The sequence below is a fragment of the Ambystoma mexicanum genome, chromosome 3p, assembly GCF_040938575.1.
Source record: "Ambystoma mexicanum isolate Mex_15411 chromosome 3p, UKY_AmexF1_1, whole genome shotgun sequence".
NCBI lineage: Eukaryota > Metazoa > Chordata > Amphibia > Caudata > Ambystomatidae > Ambystoma > Ambystoma mexicanum.
In genome coordinates, this window is record NC_090925.1 from 181,650,894 (window position 1) to 181,667,882 (window position 16,989).

At 46.5% G+C, this 16,989-nt stretch overlaps 1 protein-coding gene across 4 annotated transcripts in view; it reads right to left on the reverse strand.

The window, feature by feature from the left end:
* The window catches only part of RIMKLB (ribosomal modification protein rimK like family member B), a 222,651-nt gene that overhangs the window by 134,278 nt on the left and 71,384 nt on the right, over positions 1–16,989 (reverse strand). For all 4 annotated transcript variants that reach the window (XM_069650582.1, XM_069650584.1, XM_069650585.1 and 1 more), the window contains 2 exons: positions 728–814; positions 64–267 (listed from right to left, as the gene is read on the reverse strand). In XM_069650582.1, coding sequence (XP_069506683.1) covers positions 64–267; positions 728–814 — 291 coding nt within the window. The remainder of the gene's footprint in view (positions 1–63; positions 268–727; positions 815–16,989) is intronic.

Consider the following 16,989-nt stretch of genomic DNA (forward strand, 5'->3'; position numbering starts at 1 on the left):
AATGACACTAAGAGTTTAACATCTGAGGCTGCCTTATGCAAACCAAATACAAATGAGACCTACCAAGCGAGCAGTTACTCTGCATGCGGCCATCCGTCGAGCAGCGCAACATGGTGCCAATGACACGCCCCCCGATGACAATCACCCTCACGTCGCGACCATGAGACTCCTTCACATACTTCTGGAATAGGTATGGGGCCTCGTGCCGAATAAGATGGGTTAAATCAGCCAAGTGGTGCTTGTCACGGGCAAGAAAGACTGCTTTACCTACAAGGAAAGGGTGGATGTGATTGTGGGATTAGCTTTAAAAATAAAAAAATAAAAAAAACAGTACTGCTCAAAAGGTTTTAATACCGCCAGAAAACTTTAGAATAGGGACTTTAAATATCCTCTCCTAAAGTGGACAAATGAACAGCACTTTCTACCAGTATATCAGTAGACAGTATACATCTTGAAAATGAAGGTGTGTGGAAGGAGGGTCCTTGATTCATTACACTAAGATTAAGTAGGATGCATAAGCATCTTTGAGACCATAAACGTTTGAACAAGATTGTATACTGCATGCTCACCCCTATATGAGAAAAATGAAAAGACAGCACAAGCATTTATACACCCTGTCTACATCCATGAAGAAAGATTTTGAAATGAGGTTGCAGGAAAAAAAAAGTTCTAACAGAGGAAAGGTACATTTACATCAAGTTGCCCCTCCTTCCCATGCATCACAAACCTCTGTGCCCCCGTGTGTTCTTCACAACCATTGGAAACTCCAGCACCTCCGCCTCGTCAATCATCTTTGAAAAGTTCTCATGACCGCCTGCAGGAGCAAACCGTATTGATTAAATTCAAATCACATTGACAATCGACTAACAGAAGTGTAACTGCAGTGACAGTGTATACAAGTATGATTATTGGTTTCTTGCAACAAACCAAACACTCACTCTGCTCTATGAAGGCCAACAGGAGACCTGAAATCGATGAGGAAGGAGGCGATCCACCTATTGCATAAGAATCACTACATGTCCAGTCAACTGTTTTCTCCCCCCGATCCTACATTTTTCAGGCCAGCATTTTTAATTTCCTTTGCTCCTGGGGTTTAGGCATCCCTCACTTGATAACATTTCTAAACCAGTCTGCTTAATTTCTGCAATTGATAAATTGCCAGAACAAAAATGTGGCATCTGATGCCAAAAGGCACATTTAGATATAGTTCTGTTTAAAAAAAGTCAGTCTATACTTGAAATACTAGCAACGTCTTTGGTGAGACCACATTGAATCCAGTTTACATCCCAGATAGGCTCATGCCATGGTGTACACATGAGAACAAATATTTTTAGTCTGCAGCTCAGCAAGTGGTTATGGTGGTCTTCCTATATTCTGATGGCACGTTGTGTGGTAGGCTCTTTAGACCCTACCACAAAGGGCCTCAGCCTTCTAAAAGCTACTCACTGGACCACTCCAATTTGCAGATAAAAACCACACAATTTTACCGGTGGAAACTTGTTGGTGGAAATCTTGTCTAGAGTTTCACTCTCAACTTGGAGTAGTTAAATACCAAAAGCTATTTGATGCCACGATGTTTGTAGAAAACTGAACCTAGGCCACGATGTACCAAATGGCCATTTTCAAATTATCCAAGGTTATCGCCAGTCTACGGTGCTCCCTTCACTACCTTTAGAAGGTTCTGAAGCCTTGAATCTTTTCTCCCAACAATCAAGGATATCGAAATAGAAGTTGCCAGGAACTTTATCTATACTTTCCCTAGAAGGGATAGCAGACAGAAGGGTTCAGTGTCCTTTTGCTTTGAAGAAATCAATATGCTCCCGCTCCTCACTATGCAAAGACCAAAATATAACCCTGGATACTATTGCAGTCAAGTTGAATTTCGCACGCACACCATTTCACTTGCCCCATGGGTCTTTACATTTGCAGACCTGTTTACACTTTGATCAGTAGCTTCCAGCCGATAGCCGACCCTCCCATTGATGTCCAAGGTGCTGGAAAAGGTGACAAGCCAACAACGTTGGAACTTCTTCCAATACCATGGATTAGATTTACGGAACCTCTTTCAATACAGCCTCTAACCTAAATAGGGGGCCATGACCACTGTTGTCCAATAGGATCAAGACGTACCCAGATAGGCCTATGCTCCTCCTTATATTTTTCCATGGACCATTTGTCAATTGCCACTCGAATCCAGGCCTCCATGCTGGACTTCACTTTTAAAACACTAGCAGCAGATGGGAGTTGCCCCCCACCCCCACCAACTATATGACATACGCAGACATGCACATTTTTTCTTACGACGGATCAAAGGTGAAGGCGATGATTTTTCCAACAACCTCCGGTCCAACTCTAGAATGAACAATGCTTTCAGGTAAATGCATCTAAAACAGTAATCATGAAATCAAACCTTAGTTTTGCCACCCAAATTGGAGCAGACACAAAAAGTGGCTTCTTAGACATGCTCTTCCCTTCGTCCCGAATGAGCTGCAATGTTTTCGGCAATCTTAAGTCCAGGTTAAACTAAACGTACACCCTCAATGTGGGGAATCCTGCCCATCACATTCTTTGTCTGTGCAGAAGGGAGCAGTTTAAACCAGATTTCATCTGTCCTTAGAGATACCAGCTCCACTAACTGCCCCTTCATAGCAAAATACTTTAAAATCCGCTTTTCTAGGCGTGATACCATGGGTTAAAACTATTCCTGTTCCATCTAGTTGAGTGGATAGTTTCTGCTATGTGGACCAGTTCCCAGTCACACCTAGGAGGCATTTGTGTTTGCTCTGTACATTACAAGTAAGCAATTAAATTACAGGTGGAATTTCAGGGTGGGAGAGGCAGCAGTCAGGAAAACAGGCAGCCCCACATCCTGGCTTTCCTACGGGTCATTTTCTTGTAGTATTCCACGGTCTAACCTCGCAATGAAAAGCACCAGTATTTGAAAGCGTTAATAAGTGATTGGTTTATATACTGCATTCTGCTGCCCTTTGCATCGTCTTTTGGCGGGATGGGTGGGGTAAGCATGGACAAATGAGAAATCCAAAGTAAAACAATTAAATAATACAACGGGAAAGTTAGAATTTGTACTGAGCACAACACCACTGCAGTGGTCACAGTGCAGAGGATGGTGGCATACTGTGCCCTGCCACAGTAACCAGCCCACGGTTTGTGGTAGAAGAAAAGTGCAAATTGATAAATTAAACAGGATTAGGATAGAAAAACCAATTAGAAACTTCCAAGGAGTGATGTGCACTAAGACACTTCCGGTGCACTGCACTCTAGGTGGATTTATGCGCTGAAAGGGTTGCATGTGTCATGAATATCAAATCGAAAGCAGATAAGTGGAAATAAGTTGCGTGGTACTAGAATTAGAGTGCAGGTAGGTAGGAATACTCATGTTCTGGGCACATGCTTTTTTTGTAAAGGAAATATGGGTCTAGGGTGCTCAAGTTGGCAGTAACTAGAAGGGTGTCTGATGCAGACCAAGCCACAGCCGGCTGTGAGTGTTGCACTATCCCATTTTATGAGATCTCTACTTTTTACTGGCCCTCATCCCCCTTTAGTTTCCAGGATCCAAAGCATCGTTAAAGGATATTTATACCGTGCACCATCACCACCGTAGTGGTCCCTTGGCGGACCTGAAAGAAAGAGTAGGTTAGGGCATGTTAGTAGGACACATTTTAGAGAAAGAGCAAGGGAGCTGTGATGTTCTGTTGGCAGCTTCAGTTTGTTTAACACTGTTTGCTGAGCTTTTTCGTGTGGCATCCGGTCAGTCTGTCGTGTGCTGCATTTGTTGCAGCGTGGTGAAGTGCGAGCGGATTTAATTAGGGTTAGAGGTGTGCGAGCAGGGTGAGGTTTAGTAGGGTTGGTTATTGGCATGGTTGCCTGGAGAAACACAATCTTTTGAGCTTTAGACAGGATTTCTTCCTTAGTGATCTAGTTTCAGCATGACAAGGCTGTCTCATCTCTGTCCATATGTTGCGTTAGTTAATCTCTACAATTCTACATTTGCTCTTACTCCAGCCAGCCCCTACATCCCAGTCTGCGCCTGACGCAAGCTGGTCTTCCCAGATCTATCTAGTTTGTGGTCAGAGTAACTTCTACTAAAGCCCCCCTTTAACTCTTCAATAGATTGAGCTACCATAGGCCAAATAGCTTGATGGGACTTGTGCTTTTTAAGCACCCAATTTAAGCCCCATCATGATTTTATAACCCAACTGTGGTTTTGTAAGTAGGCTAGTGCGAGTTTAGTTTTGGCTTCACCAAGGGTGTAGCAGAATTCTGCATTAATAGCCTAATGTACCTTATCAAGTACCTGCTATCAGACTTTTGGTTTTGGGGTCATTAGTTTGGGGAAAAACATAGAATGGCTGTGGTGCTAAGACAAGACCCCAGATCCCTGTATGACAATGCATTACTTACCGTAAAGCATTTGATGGTTGTATCTGCTTAGATTCACATGCTGTGCATAGTCCGACATCCACGATCACTGCCGAGTATTGCATTTTTGTTTTTCATAGTCGAAAAGGGGACGTCGACAAGGAGCGTCTAACACTATCCCTATAGTGACGTGCAGTGTACCCACAATCCCTCACGCGTCTAGGTCCCCCCCGTTTGTATTTTATCTGCCCTGAGGAGGAGACTATTAGACGTGAGTGAGTACAGAAAAGAGATATAGAAGACAGTCTATGTTCCTTCCATCCGAGCGGGGAGGAAGGGTGGGCGCATGTGAATCTAAGCAGATACCATAAAAGCATTTCTGATGGTTGTAAGTAATGCATTGTCTTCTGATGTTTGCTAATCTGCTTAGAATCACATGCTGTGCATAGACTAGCGAGCAGTACCCGGAGTTGGAGGTGGGTTGTGAGAAGGAACAGTAGGAGAAAAGATGTCTTAATACTGCTTGTCCCACCTGGGAATCAGATCTAGAGTGGGCCTCTAGACAGTGTTTTGTAAAGGTGTGAACAGAACTCTGGGTTGCCGCTTTGCAAATGGACTCGACATTTGCAATAAAAGCTGTGGAAGCCCCGGTGCCATGAGTGGAGTGTGCTCTTGGCTTGAAGGGTAGTTCTCTCTTAGCAAGAGAGAAACAGAGTGATGCATTGTACAATCCATCTAGAAATAGTGGATTTCGAAACTGCATCTCCTTCTCTTCCTGCTGCCACCGAGACAAAGAACTGATTAGTCTTTCTCAATGGTCTAGTTCTTTCCATATAAAACATCACTGCTATGCGAACATCCAGTGTTTCACCTAAGTTTGAAGGATTCTGAAAGACCGTTGGTAGTTCTATTGACTGGTTGACATGGAATTTAGAGATACATTTTGGTGCAAACCTAGGATGTGTGCGTAGAACCACCTTATCCTTGTGAACTGTAACAAAGGGGTCTAGTACAGAGAGCGCTTGTAGTTCACTTACTCTCCTAATGGCGATGATAGCCTAAGAGTGAAGTCTTTAAGTGTTGCTTTGTGCATGGTTTCAAAGGGAGACCCCATGAGCCTGGTTAGTACCACATTTAGGTCCCATCCAGGAGCGGGGTTAGCTATGGGAGGGTGGATCCTCTTCACTCCTTCCATGAAGGCTTTAATAACTGGGACTTTCCACCATGACACTTTAAGTTGGGAAGTGGTCTATGCAGAAAGTGCTGCTAAATGGACTTTAATAGAGTTAAACACCAAGCCCGAGTCTAGTAGGTGAGTCAGGTACAGAACAATGTGTGGGAGAGCAGTCAACTGGGTTGATGCTCCTTCCCCTACACCACATGACAAATCATTTCCATTTGCTAGAATAACAGTGACAAGTGTTAGGCTTTCTAGCCTCCCTGAGAATGTCCATGCATCTCTGCGGGAGTTGTAAATGTCCAAATTCTATGATCTCAGGAGCCAGGCTGCTAAGTTCATGGTCTGAGGGCATGGATGTAGTGTCCTGCCCTTGTCCTGTGACAGCATGTACGGGCAGGGAAGTTTCCCTGGAGGGGATAGGGGCATCTCCATCAATGTGCGAACCAAGGCTGTCTGGCCCACATAGGGGCCACCAGTATCATGGTAACTTGTTCCTGGTGCATCTTGTTGAGAAGGGCAGTCGGGGGTGAGAGCGTAAACAAATTTCCCTGACCATGGTATCGATAGACCGTTCCCCTTGGATTGGTTCTGGGGGTACCTGGAGGCGTAATCTTAGCATTGTGAGTTCTCCAGAGTTGCGAACAGGTCTATTTCTGGGAATCCCCATTGTGTGAAGACGATGTCTTTGTGTAACCGCCATTCGTACTCTGAGGGCAGAGGGAAGTCTCTGCTGAGTTCGGCTGCTAGCAGATTTGAGTTCCCCTGGTACATGTGACAGTAGGAACATGTGTTTGAGAGCCCACTTCCAGATGTTCTGGGACAGCTTGGACAGTGCTGGAGAGCGAGTGCCCCCCCCCCTGCTTGTTGAGGTAGTACATGGCTGTGGTGCTGTCTGTGAGGACCATCAATGTCTTCCCTTGTCGGTGTGTCTGGAAGGCTTTCAGTGCCTTGAACACAGCTAGTAGCTCCAGTAAGTTTATGTGCTTGGATGTTACGCTCGGAGTCCAGACTCCGTGAGCAGTCTGATGGGATAGGTGAGGCCCCCCCCCCATCCTGTGAGGGATGCGTCTGTGGTCAGAGTGGCTTCCACTGCAGGGGTGGCGAATGGTTTCCCCATTACCAGGTTTTCCTTCGACCACCACCGTAGCGAGAGAACCAAGGCCTGCGAGACCACCACTAGATCGTCCCATTGTCCGCTGGCCTGACACCACTGGCTGTTGAGCCACTCTTGCATTGGGCGCATGCGCGCGTGAGGTACCAAATACATGAAGCCATCATTCCTAGTAAGCGCATTGCTTTGCGTACCGTCACCTCTCGACCGGCAACATATTGAGGGATTTGAAACAGCATGTTTTGGACCCTCATTGGAGGGGGAAGACGAGGCCGTCCTTTGTTTGAATTAGAGCTTCTAGGAATTGTTTGATCTGGCTAGGGGTCTAAGCTGGACTTCTTCTCGATGGAGAAGCCCAGTTGAAACGAAAGGTCTACAGTCTTTTGGGTATTTGCGAAGCATGTTTTGTAAGAATCCCCTGTTATGAGCCAATCGTTGAGGTAAGGGTATACTGGGATAGACAACCAGCGCAGGTGGGCCACTGCCAGTACTTTTGTGAATACTCTTGGCGCTGATGCTATTCTGAAGGGTAGCACTCTGAACTGGTAGTGTTTGCCCTCTATCATGAACTTGAGGCATTTCCTGTGCGCTGGCAACATTCAAATATGAAAGTATGCATCTTTACATGACAACACTGGACATGAATCTCCCTGAGAAAGCAGGGGGGGGGGGGGGGATTACCTCCTGTAGAGTCACCATACGAAACTTTTGAGGTTTGACAAATTGGTTTGCTGGGCGCAAATCTAGTACAGGGCGCATGGTTAAGTCCTTTTTGGGTACAAGGAAGTACACTGAATAAATACCTTCCGTTACCTGGGATAGAGGCACGACCTCTATGGCTCCTTTTTCTAGTAGTTGGTCCACTTCTTGAAGGATGGCGAGGTGTTCCGGTGACATGCGTCGTCCCCTCGGGGGTCTGTACGTAGGGGATCTGTTGAACTCTTTACAAAAGCCACGGGCTATGGTTGATAGTACCCAGCGGTCTGATGTTATACCCTCCCATGCTGGAAAAAAGGGTGTTAACCGGCCCCCGACCGGCGTAGCATGGGAGGGGACCCGAATCTTTGAGTCATTTGGTGTTGGTGGCTTGGGAACCTCTAGGGATGGGACCCAGACCCCTTACCTTACCACATTGTCCTCTTTGGTTATATTGTCCACTGGTGCCTTGGTTAGAGGACCAGTTATCTGCAGAATATTGTTGCTGCTGGTGGTGGCCTCGAAAAAACCGCTTATTGCCAAAACCACATTTGTTGGGAGGCCTTGAAATTTGATCTAGTGTCTTGATAGTGTCAAATTCTTTCTTCGCGGTTTCTAAAGCCTCATCCACCGCTTTACCAAAGAGGTTTGCATCTTCTATAGGTTTGTTAAGAGATGCTTGCGTCTCAGGTTTAAAGCCTGAATTACATAGCCATACATGGAGTTTCGTAGGATTCCTTGTACTAGGGAACGCCCAGCCATTTCTGCAGCATCCAGGGTATTCTTGATGATGCTTTGGTTGACTAAAGTCCCTTCAGTCACTGTGGCTAGAAGGAGTACGTAGGGGTTCCGGTACCTCCTCAGTGTCCTTCCGTAGTTTGCTCCATTGTGCATCTGCGTAACTTGCCAGCAAGGAATTATTGTTGGCAATTCTTGCGGAAAAGGCAGCTGAGGCTGTAATCCTCTTTCCCAGGGCATATCATTTTTTACCCTCTTTATCTGGTGGTGCCTCGCTAGTTGACAGCGGCACCCCTGCTCTCTTCCTTGTATTTGTCACCACTAAGGAGTCTGGTACAGAGTGGCCCCTGATGTATAAAAGGTCCGATGGAGGACTACATTTTTCTATCCTAGGGTTGACCCCTCTGATCAACACAGGAGTGGATAGTGAAGGAATAATTTGCCTCCTTACTGAGGCGTGGAGGGGAATGGTTTGGCTGACAGGGGGTTTCTCCTTAATGATTTTCGACAAAGTCTATGTCAGGAGAAGTTTCCCCGGTTTCGATCTCAAAATGCGTTGCTGCCTTAAGTGCATTAAAGGTTGGTTAATCATCTATAGGCCATGTATTCCTAATAGGCGAGTCTTTCGGAGGGGACAGGTTTATGGCTTCAGGGTCTGAAAACACTGACGGGGACTGCCAGGGCTGTGAGGCCCCTTCTTCTGGGTCTTCTCCGAAGCCCCCATCACCCATATCAGGGTGGTCTTCAAAACCTTCCTCCTGTAGGTTTTCTTCCCACTCATTGCCTAGGAATTCATCATCCTCCTGAAAGTGGGTGTCCTCTTCAGTGAGGTCATAAATCTACATTTTCTTGGGGTAGATCAAACAGCCTTGGGTACTTGGCCCTGGGATCCTCCCGAGGTCCCTCTCTTGATCTCTTAGGTGTTGGAAGGTTCCGAGTCTCCATAAACCTCTCCATCCTGTCCATACAGAACTGGAGTCTCTCTAGGGTTTTGTGAGGTACTCGGAACTGTCAGGGGGGGGGAAGGGAGGGCCTTCCGTTAGGAAACGCTTCGATCTATCCCATAACGTCGAAGAGATGTCTCCTTCGCCTTCAGAAAAGTCTTCCAGTAGGGTAGGAGCCCCTCTCGACGGAGCGGGAGGTTCCTTCCTTCCTTCTGGTCTTTTCGGCGTCTCCCGGGCCTTATGAGCGGTAACAGACGTATCTTTTGCCGTCCGTTTTAGGCTATCGGTGGAAATGATCCTTGCCAGGCTCTCGACAACTAAGCTGTCTGTCGAGGTATCTCCGGTGTCGCCGTTACAGGAGTCGTTTGCTCTACGCCGACGGGTGCTCTGGCGGTGCGCGTCTGGCGGTTTAGTGGTAGCGCCCTTATCAGGGGTTAGCCCGGTCGCTGGTTGCATATGCAGTTGCGAGGGGTGCTTCAGACTCTTACGGTCTGAGGAGGCCGCCGGTAGGACCTGCGTCTCCGTTGGCGCCAACGCCCTCTTCGACGAGGAAGAGCTACGGGTTATGTGTTTATGGGAGCGTTTTCTGGGTGCGTCCTTGTCGCCGGGGTGTTCATCCCCATAAGCAGGGCGTGAGCCGAGCTTGTCGGGCCAGGGACGGACGAGGAGCGTGAACGCTCCTTCGAGAGACCGAATCGGCCCTACTAGATCTCAAAATCCAACTAAATGACATCATGGACAAAGGCAAACCAGCACTCCTGCTAGACCTATCTGCCGCCTTTGACCTGGTCAATCATGATATTCTAGGCACGCAACTCAAAAATGAAGCCCACTTCTCGCCAGAAGCCATCTCCTGGGTCAAATCATTCCTCGAGGGTCGACTTATGAAAGTCTTTTCTGACTCTGCGAGCGCTACCCCCACCACTATCCACCGTGGCGTCACACAAGGGTCCTGCACTGCCCCCACCTTATACAACATCTTCACCCTCCCACTGTTCAATGACCTGGACCGTTGTCACATAGCCTACACCAACTATGCTGACGACACGCAAGTCCTGTTCCCTCTCACAGGGGTCTATGAACAAGGCGCAGCGGCATTAACCAAGATCTATACAGCCATCCAAACCTGGATGGCAGCCAACGGCCTCTGCTTAAAAGGGGACAAAACAGAGATCCTACTAGTTGGCACCAAAGAAACACTAAACAAACTCCCACTGCGGTACAAATCCTTTAATATAAGTAATTCCAGCATCACAGTCTCCACTGCAGTAAAAACGCTACGAGTATACCTTGACTCCACTCTCTCCATGACTCGGCAAGTCAATGCCATAGCCTCCTCTGCTGCACTTACCATGAAGGTAATCAACGCCGTTAAACCCTTCCTATCCACTGAAAACTGTCTGGCCGTAGCCAGACCCACATTAGGTACCAAATTGGACTACTGCAATGCTCTCTTCTTGGGCACGTCGGCACAAAACCTAAAAAAAAGAATGCAAGTCACACAAAACAATGCTCTAAGAGCAGCCCTAAGCATCCCTAAAAGGGAGCACATCTCCCAAGCCAGAAAAGAAGCCCACTGGTTACCAATAAAAGAACATACTATTCAAATCCATGGCCATCACCCACAGATGCCTCTCCGCCAAATCTTTCTGAAAGAAATCACCCTTAATACATCCACTAGACCCACTAGGTCACACATGACTAACCAGACCTATGTACCCAAATTCAAAAGAAGCAAAGCCGGAGGGTCTAGCTTTCAACACTTAGCACCCAAAAACTGGAACGCACTCCCCACCACTTTAAGGAACGAAAATTCATACCATGCCTTCCGCAGGCTACTCAAAGCCACAGTGTTTAACTAACCTCTCCACCCCACCTATCCTACTGTATTTTCACAACGGTATGTAAACACGCACAACTATGTAAATATGCAAATATCCTCTGCATTGTATCTATATATACACCATGTATGCCTGTAACAAGACTGCTTTCAGCGTCACGATACCCCTGGGCAAATGTGCGCTATACAAATCCAAAGAAATAAAAACATTTAAAAAAAAAAAAAAGGTCTGCGACATCCGAAACAGACGTGTTGTCACATTCCTCGTCACTTTCGGCGGCGGTTGATGAGTCAGACCTAGACATGGCGTAGGCCGCCCACCTTTTGACCCTAAGGTCTTTTAAAGTCTTCGGCTTAAGTAGCTGACAGGCCGCACGGCCGTCTTCTTTGTGGTCGAGAGGCAAGCAACGGTTACACCGTTTATGCTAGTCTATCCAGGTAAACGTGCCCTTACAACGCGGGCAAAGCCTAAAGGGTGTCCTCGCCATAGCCGAGGAACAGATCGCATGTGACAACCCAGAGGGAAAAGGGAAAGGCATTCTCAAAGAGAAACAATGTCCCACCACCCCACTCTCCCTACTCTCCCTAGTGTATTTGGCCATCGAGGCCAGGCCACATGTTCGGCGAACACCGAACAACCTCTTCCGTCAGAGATCTTGATCGGCGGTGAACAGCTTTGCAACGACGGAGGGGTGAAGAAATGAATAATTAAGGGCGACCAAAGGTCAAGTAAAATTTTTGCAATGTCTCTCGAGGAGCTCCGCGTATCAATATCTGGGCGGAAAAGAACAATGAGGGACCTCGACGCGTGAGGGATTGTGGGTACACTGCACGTCACTATAGGGATAGTAGTTCAGGAAACGCCTTGTCGACGTCCCCTTTTCGACTACGAAAAGCAAAATGCAATACTCCGCAGTGACCACTGGATGTCGGACTATGCACAGCATGTGAATCTAAGCAGATTATCAAACATCAGATAGTTATTTATCCTGGTTTAGATCAGTTCCTATCGTCAGACAGGCCAATACACCAACCGTGTGTGTGGACCTGGGTGTGTTGGTTTAAGGGCCAGTCCAATCGTCTTCAACTGTGCTGGCAGTTTTGGAGGTTACTGGCAAACTGATTTTTGCCATGAGGCTGCGCTGCTGCAATTTTAGGACGATACTGTATGGGCCCAGTGCCTTTACTCCAGCTTTCATTTTTGGCTTGACTTCCTTCCTATGCTGTCCTCACCAGGTTCTCACTGGATGGTCCTGATGTCCTTGGTATCTGGGCTGTTTTTTCACCATTTCCTTCAATGATACTCCTGCACCTTGGAAGATGCATTTTCCAAGAAGTGGGTCACCACTATCCCCTGGGCTAGTGTGGGCCATCCTGGCTAACCCCCACCATGGGACCATTTTCGGCTGACTGGCTACCCAGTTTGGCGAGTCATCTGGATGTTCACATGGTCTGGCTGTTCAGTCTTCCTAGTGCCTTCCTATTCCTCACTGGCGGCCAACCTCCTGGGAAAGGTCCAGATTTCTTTTGCCTCACCTGGGCTTTCGTTGGTTTGGGGTTGAAGTCCTTGGGTGACCAGCCCTTGTAACAACCTCCATAGTATTTTTACTTACTGTGTCAGTGGGAAGTAAGGATACAGGTCCCTATAGGTTTCTGCAGGTCCCCTACCACAATAGGCTTCCACTGGCAAATTCTGTTGTGCTTCCTTTCATCTCCTCGTACTGGAACTCTTCACAAGGGCTTCTTATGGCATCCATGGTATATAGTTTCTTCCTTCTTTGCACTTATACTGTAGGAATGCCGTTGCCCCACAACCAAGGCATTTGCTTAAGGTACCTGTACTTGACAGGTTCTTGGATCCTTGAAGTTTCAGGCCAAATAACTGGAATTTTAGCATGTACCATTATTTTGGAAGTTCTACATTGCACCCCTCTATTAGAAATAACTTGCTGGGTTTCAGGTCTTGTACCATTTCTCTGTTCGTTTCTAGGCATGATGATACCTTGGGGTCCGTTACTCCCAGACGTGAGATTATCTGTTGGGTTTAGAAAGTATCAACTCTGCCCACCCCATCTGTAATCCATGGTGTGCATTTGTACTGTATGATACCTATTCCAGCCAGACTATGCCGCCATCCTTTTCATTCCAAACGTTGTATCCTGAAAACATTGCAACAATGCCCCTGCCTCCCATTTGAGCTGAACGCTGCCAAAAACGTTTGCCTAGAGCCAGCATTTTATAAAAGTACACTTTTTTAAAATGGTACTATTAAAGTATTGTGAGTTTTCTATGTGACATTTTAGAGCCTGACCAGGACTTAAATGGATATTTTATGGTTTGAGTTCATTTTCTTCCAACACTTAACCATGTATTGTGACAACTACCAGGAAGTGGACAACATTAAGACAATCCCAGTTCAAACAGTATTGTTGGTTACCTGAACCTTTCGAATCATTGGTCAGTGCTTGGGCCTTGAGCAAGATATAAAAGCACATGAACATTTTTCATCCACAAGTGTCAACCACTAACACGTTTGTGAACTCTCAGGGAGCTGCTGGTTTAGACCAAAGGCAAGACCAGTATACATAGGGGTCCTTCTTTCCATGAACCTCTGGTACTGTTGATGTTCTTTTCGAATAGAATTTGAAAGCAATCTTTAAGATGTAATGATGCCTCCCAGTCGCCAGACTTTAAGCTGCCAGGAACTGTTACCATTCGAAACATGGCCACAATAAGTTCCAGGAATATTTACCAGCGCTTTCTGTGAAATGGTCCATGCCACCATAAGCACACTTCAAATTTGGTGCAACGCTGCAAAGCCAAAGGCTAGCCATGCACATTAAAAATCATTTGCCTTTTACTGCAAACAGTTTTTGCCAGCAAGGTTGAGCACCATGTAATTCGCCATTTCATAACTTAGATGTTGAGGGCCCTCTTCTCTTTCTTCAACCCAAAGACAAATGCATCTCCTACGTCTTAAAATTCTTAATCCTCCCAATTTAGAATATTGAATCCTGGTAAAACTGCAGCCACAATTCCACTTCTCAACTTTACGGGAGCATTAAAGCCTTCTTTCCCTAATTCTCCAAAGCATTTTACCACAGACACGGTTGAAGGTGTTAGACCGTTGCGCATTGGCCTCAAGGCTGCTGAGGAGAATTTCTTCTAAACAGTTTGCTCTACTTAAGGTTACTAAGGCGGTGCCTTTTGGCCAATAGAAATTTACTTGTGGAATCCACATAGTGATTTTTGCACTAAAACAGAGATCCAAAGACCACAAAACGATGTGTGTGGGACCTTACATGGTTTGTCTGCTGGAGAGATTCACATCTTGTATGCATTTAGAGTCGCCAAAAAACAATTTTGATGGCCAAACAGACCTCATCCGTATCATTGGACAGTTTTACATTTAGGGGCTATACTATGTCCAAGTCAGAAGGAAATGCTGTTGCTACAAGTGGAATTGGTTGGGCACTCTCCACCTCCCCTCCCTCCATGTCAGAGCCACTACGGACCAGACATACGGACCAGCATTCAGGGCCCAACAGGAGCCACTGTGTCTACAGGACAGCAACCCATCAATACGCACCAGGACCCCACAGGGGGCAACAGATTGCACACAATAGCCTTGATAAAGACCCACGGGTCGAAACACGTGTCGGCTGACAACCAGGGGACATAATTGCCCCAGATGTACTAGATGCATACCAACTGAATGTAGAACAACCCATCACTTGCCCAAATAAAAGCGAAAACTGTATCGCAATAACCAGTGTTAGAACTATTCTTGGAATCACTCAAGCAAGATAGCCAGGAGAACACTCTCCCTTCCTACTCAACAATTGGGGTGTTGGCTAAACCCCTACAGCTCCTGTGATCTTGCGACATACGAATCCTATCAGTACGCAAAAGGAACAATAGAGCTCAGCACAGGTCGCTTCCAAAACTAGAGCCAACCACGTTTCTACTTATTCTATGGCTAATTTCCCTATCTAGCGAGTCCCTCAGCAGCTTTGCTAGATTTCTGGAGTTTATTTCTTTCACTTGGTAAGAGTGTGAGCTTTTCCCCCACTCTTACCTGTGTTTTGCCATGTGTATTTCATCTGTTTTTGTGATTGTGGACTCTGGAGTACATCACTTCAGTAGCCCCACACTTGTGCGTTACACAGCACCTTCAGTGCAGTGACACAGGGTTGTCGTTTCGACTTTCAACTGACTCCATTTCTGGGGCTGACTACTGTCTCCCAGAAAAGGGTAAAGTTGCCATTAACTTTACTGAGTTAACCAGTGATCCAGTGCACCCCATCTTATATGGCGTATTGGAAAGGGTTAATTCTTAGCCCTTTTTATCTGTACCTCTTGGAGCATTGTTTTGCTCCCTTAACATTAGGACTTGGCTGGTGGCAGTGGCATCTACCCTAATTTTCCTACCGCGATTATATTACATAACGTGGTATTGTTTTAGGCTATTTTAGTAGCCTCGAACTTTAAACCTGCTAGCCCAAATACTTATTTCGGCTCCGGTTGGGTTTAATCACTATTTCTTTTTGTCAACATTCTTCTTGGGTCTTTCTTTGCGTGGCAAACCAGGTTTTCCCCCTGTTCGCTGACCTTTGGTGGGCTTCTGACCAGAAGCCCTCCTTTGGCGTCTGGATGTCTAGATGGGCTGAATGTGAGGGCGGGGTGTAGTCACCCGCTGCACAGGGTCTCCTTGGAGACCCAAGTTGCACTTTGTATTGAGTGGCTGAGGTGGTTGTCCGGGCTGGACAACCCCCCTGCTGAGTGATTGACAGCCAGGCTGTGTGAATGGGGGATTTTGGCATAAAAGGCAGGACTCTTGAGCTAGAAGGCAGAGTCGCCTCTGGAACTACAAGGAACCAAAGAAGCAGAGAAGACAGCTGCTGCAACCCCGAGTCCCAGTGAAGCCCTGGTGCAGTCCTGAGACATCTCCCCCTTCAACGACTAAGAAGATCCAGTCCGGAGTCTTCTTCCCTTGAGCCTAGTGGGATCAACCAGCTTGTCTATTCTTCAGACCGAGAATCCTCTCCTGGGTCGAAATCACTGCTGTGCTGTAGTGGTCCGGATAGCCATCAGAAGAGCCCTCTCCCGATTTAAAGGTGCGCACCTTTTATTCATTGTGGTCTTTCTCGCTGCTGCCGGCCTCATCGCTGGGTAGTGCAGATCGCTCCAGGCATCCTCCTTGTCCCCACGACTGAAGCCGCAGGAACCGTGAGTCTGCAGGAACAACTACCATGGCACCAGCTTTTGTTCAACAGAATAAGGTACTGTGCATACTTGGTCTTTCTCTCCGTCTGACCAGCTGGAATCAGGGCAAACCCTTTTCCTCCACAAACATTTGTTCTTTCTTCTCTCCTTCTAATCTTCACAACTCTTGGCATCTCAAATCTCAAACTGTTCACTGTGTGATCCTCGGCAACTGAGCATCTGCTCCATTGACACCGGCCCAGGCCTATCGACTGTAATCTGTATCTTTGAACTGGTCCTTGAGTCTCCTTCCCTTGAAAAAGTATTGCCTTTGATTTTTATCCACTTTTCCCTTGTTTTACATTCTTAAGTACAAAGTGTGTTTTAACTTTGAGCATTTCTATCCGCGGTTATGCTTTAGTATCGCAACACCGGTCTGTCAAATCCTAATGTACTTACCTTGAATTTACTGGCACAAGTGGAATTGGTTGTGTGTGGTGTATGTTTTCCAATCCATAGAAGTGAAGCGTTTTATAACAGATGGTTTAAAAATAAATTTACTTCTATTTTTTTACCTGAAACCATGAACCAGTGTTTGCTCGAGTCACAGTAATTGTGGTCCTTTGTGTAATCCCTGCTACTGCTCATATACTCGAGATAAGCCTGGCTGCTCCGCTACTGCTACCACTTTAACATAGTAGTACAAGCTTGTACCAAAGATGAACTTTTATTACCACTTGTAGTCTTAATTGTGTGTAGTGGTCCCCAAGGGCACTGCACAGGATTCTGCCTAACAACGATGGCCACTATAGCACATGGACCTTCTCCATACAGACACTTAAAAGCAATGTCTTTTCAGAGACGACTGTACCAAAAACTGAAGGACTAGTCTTTC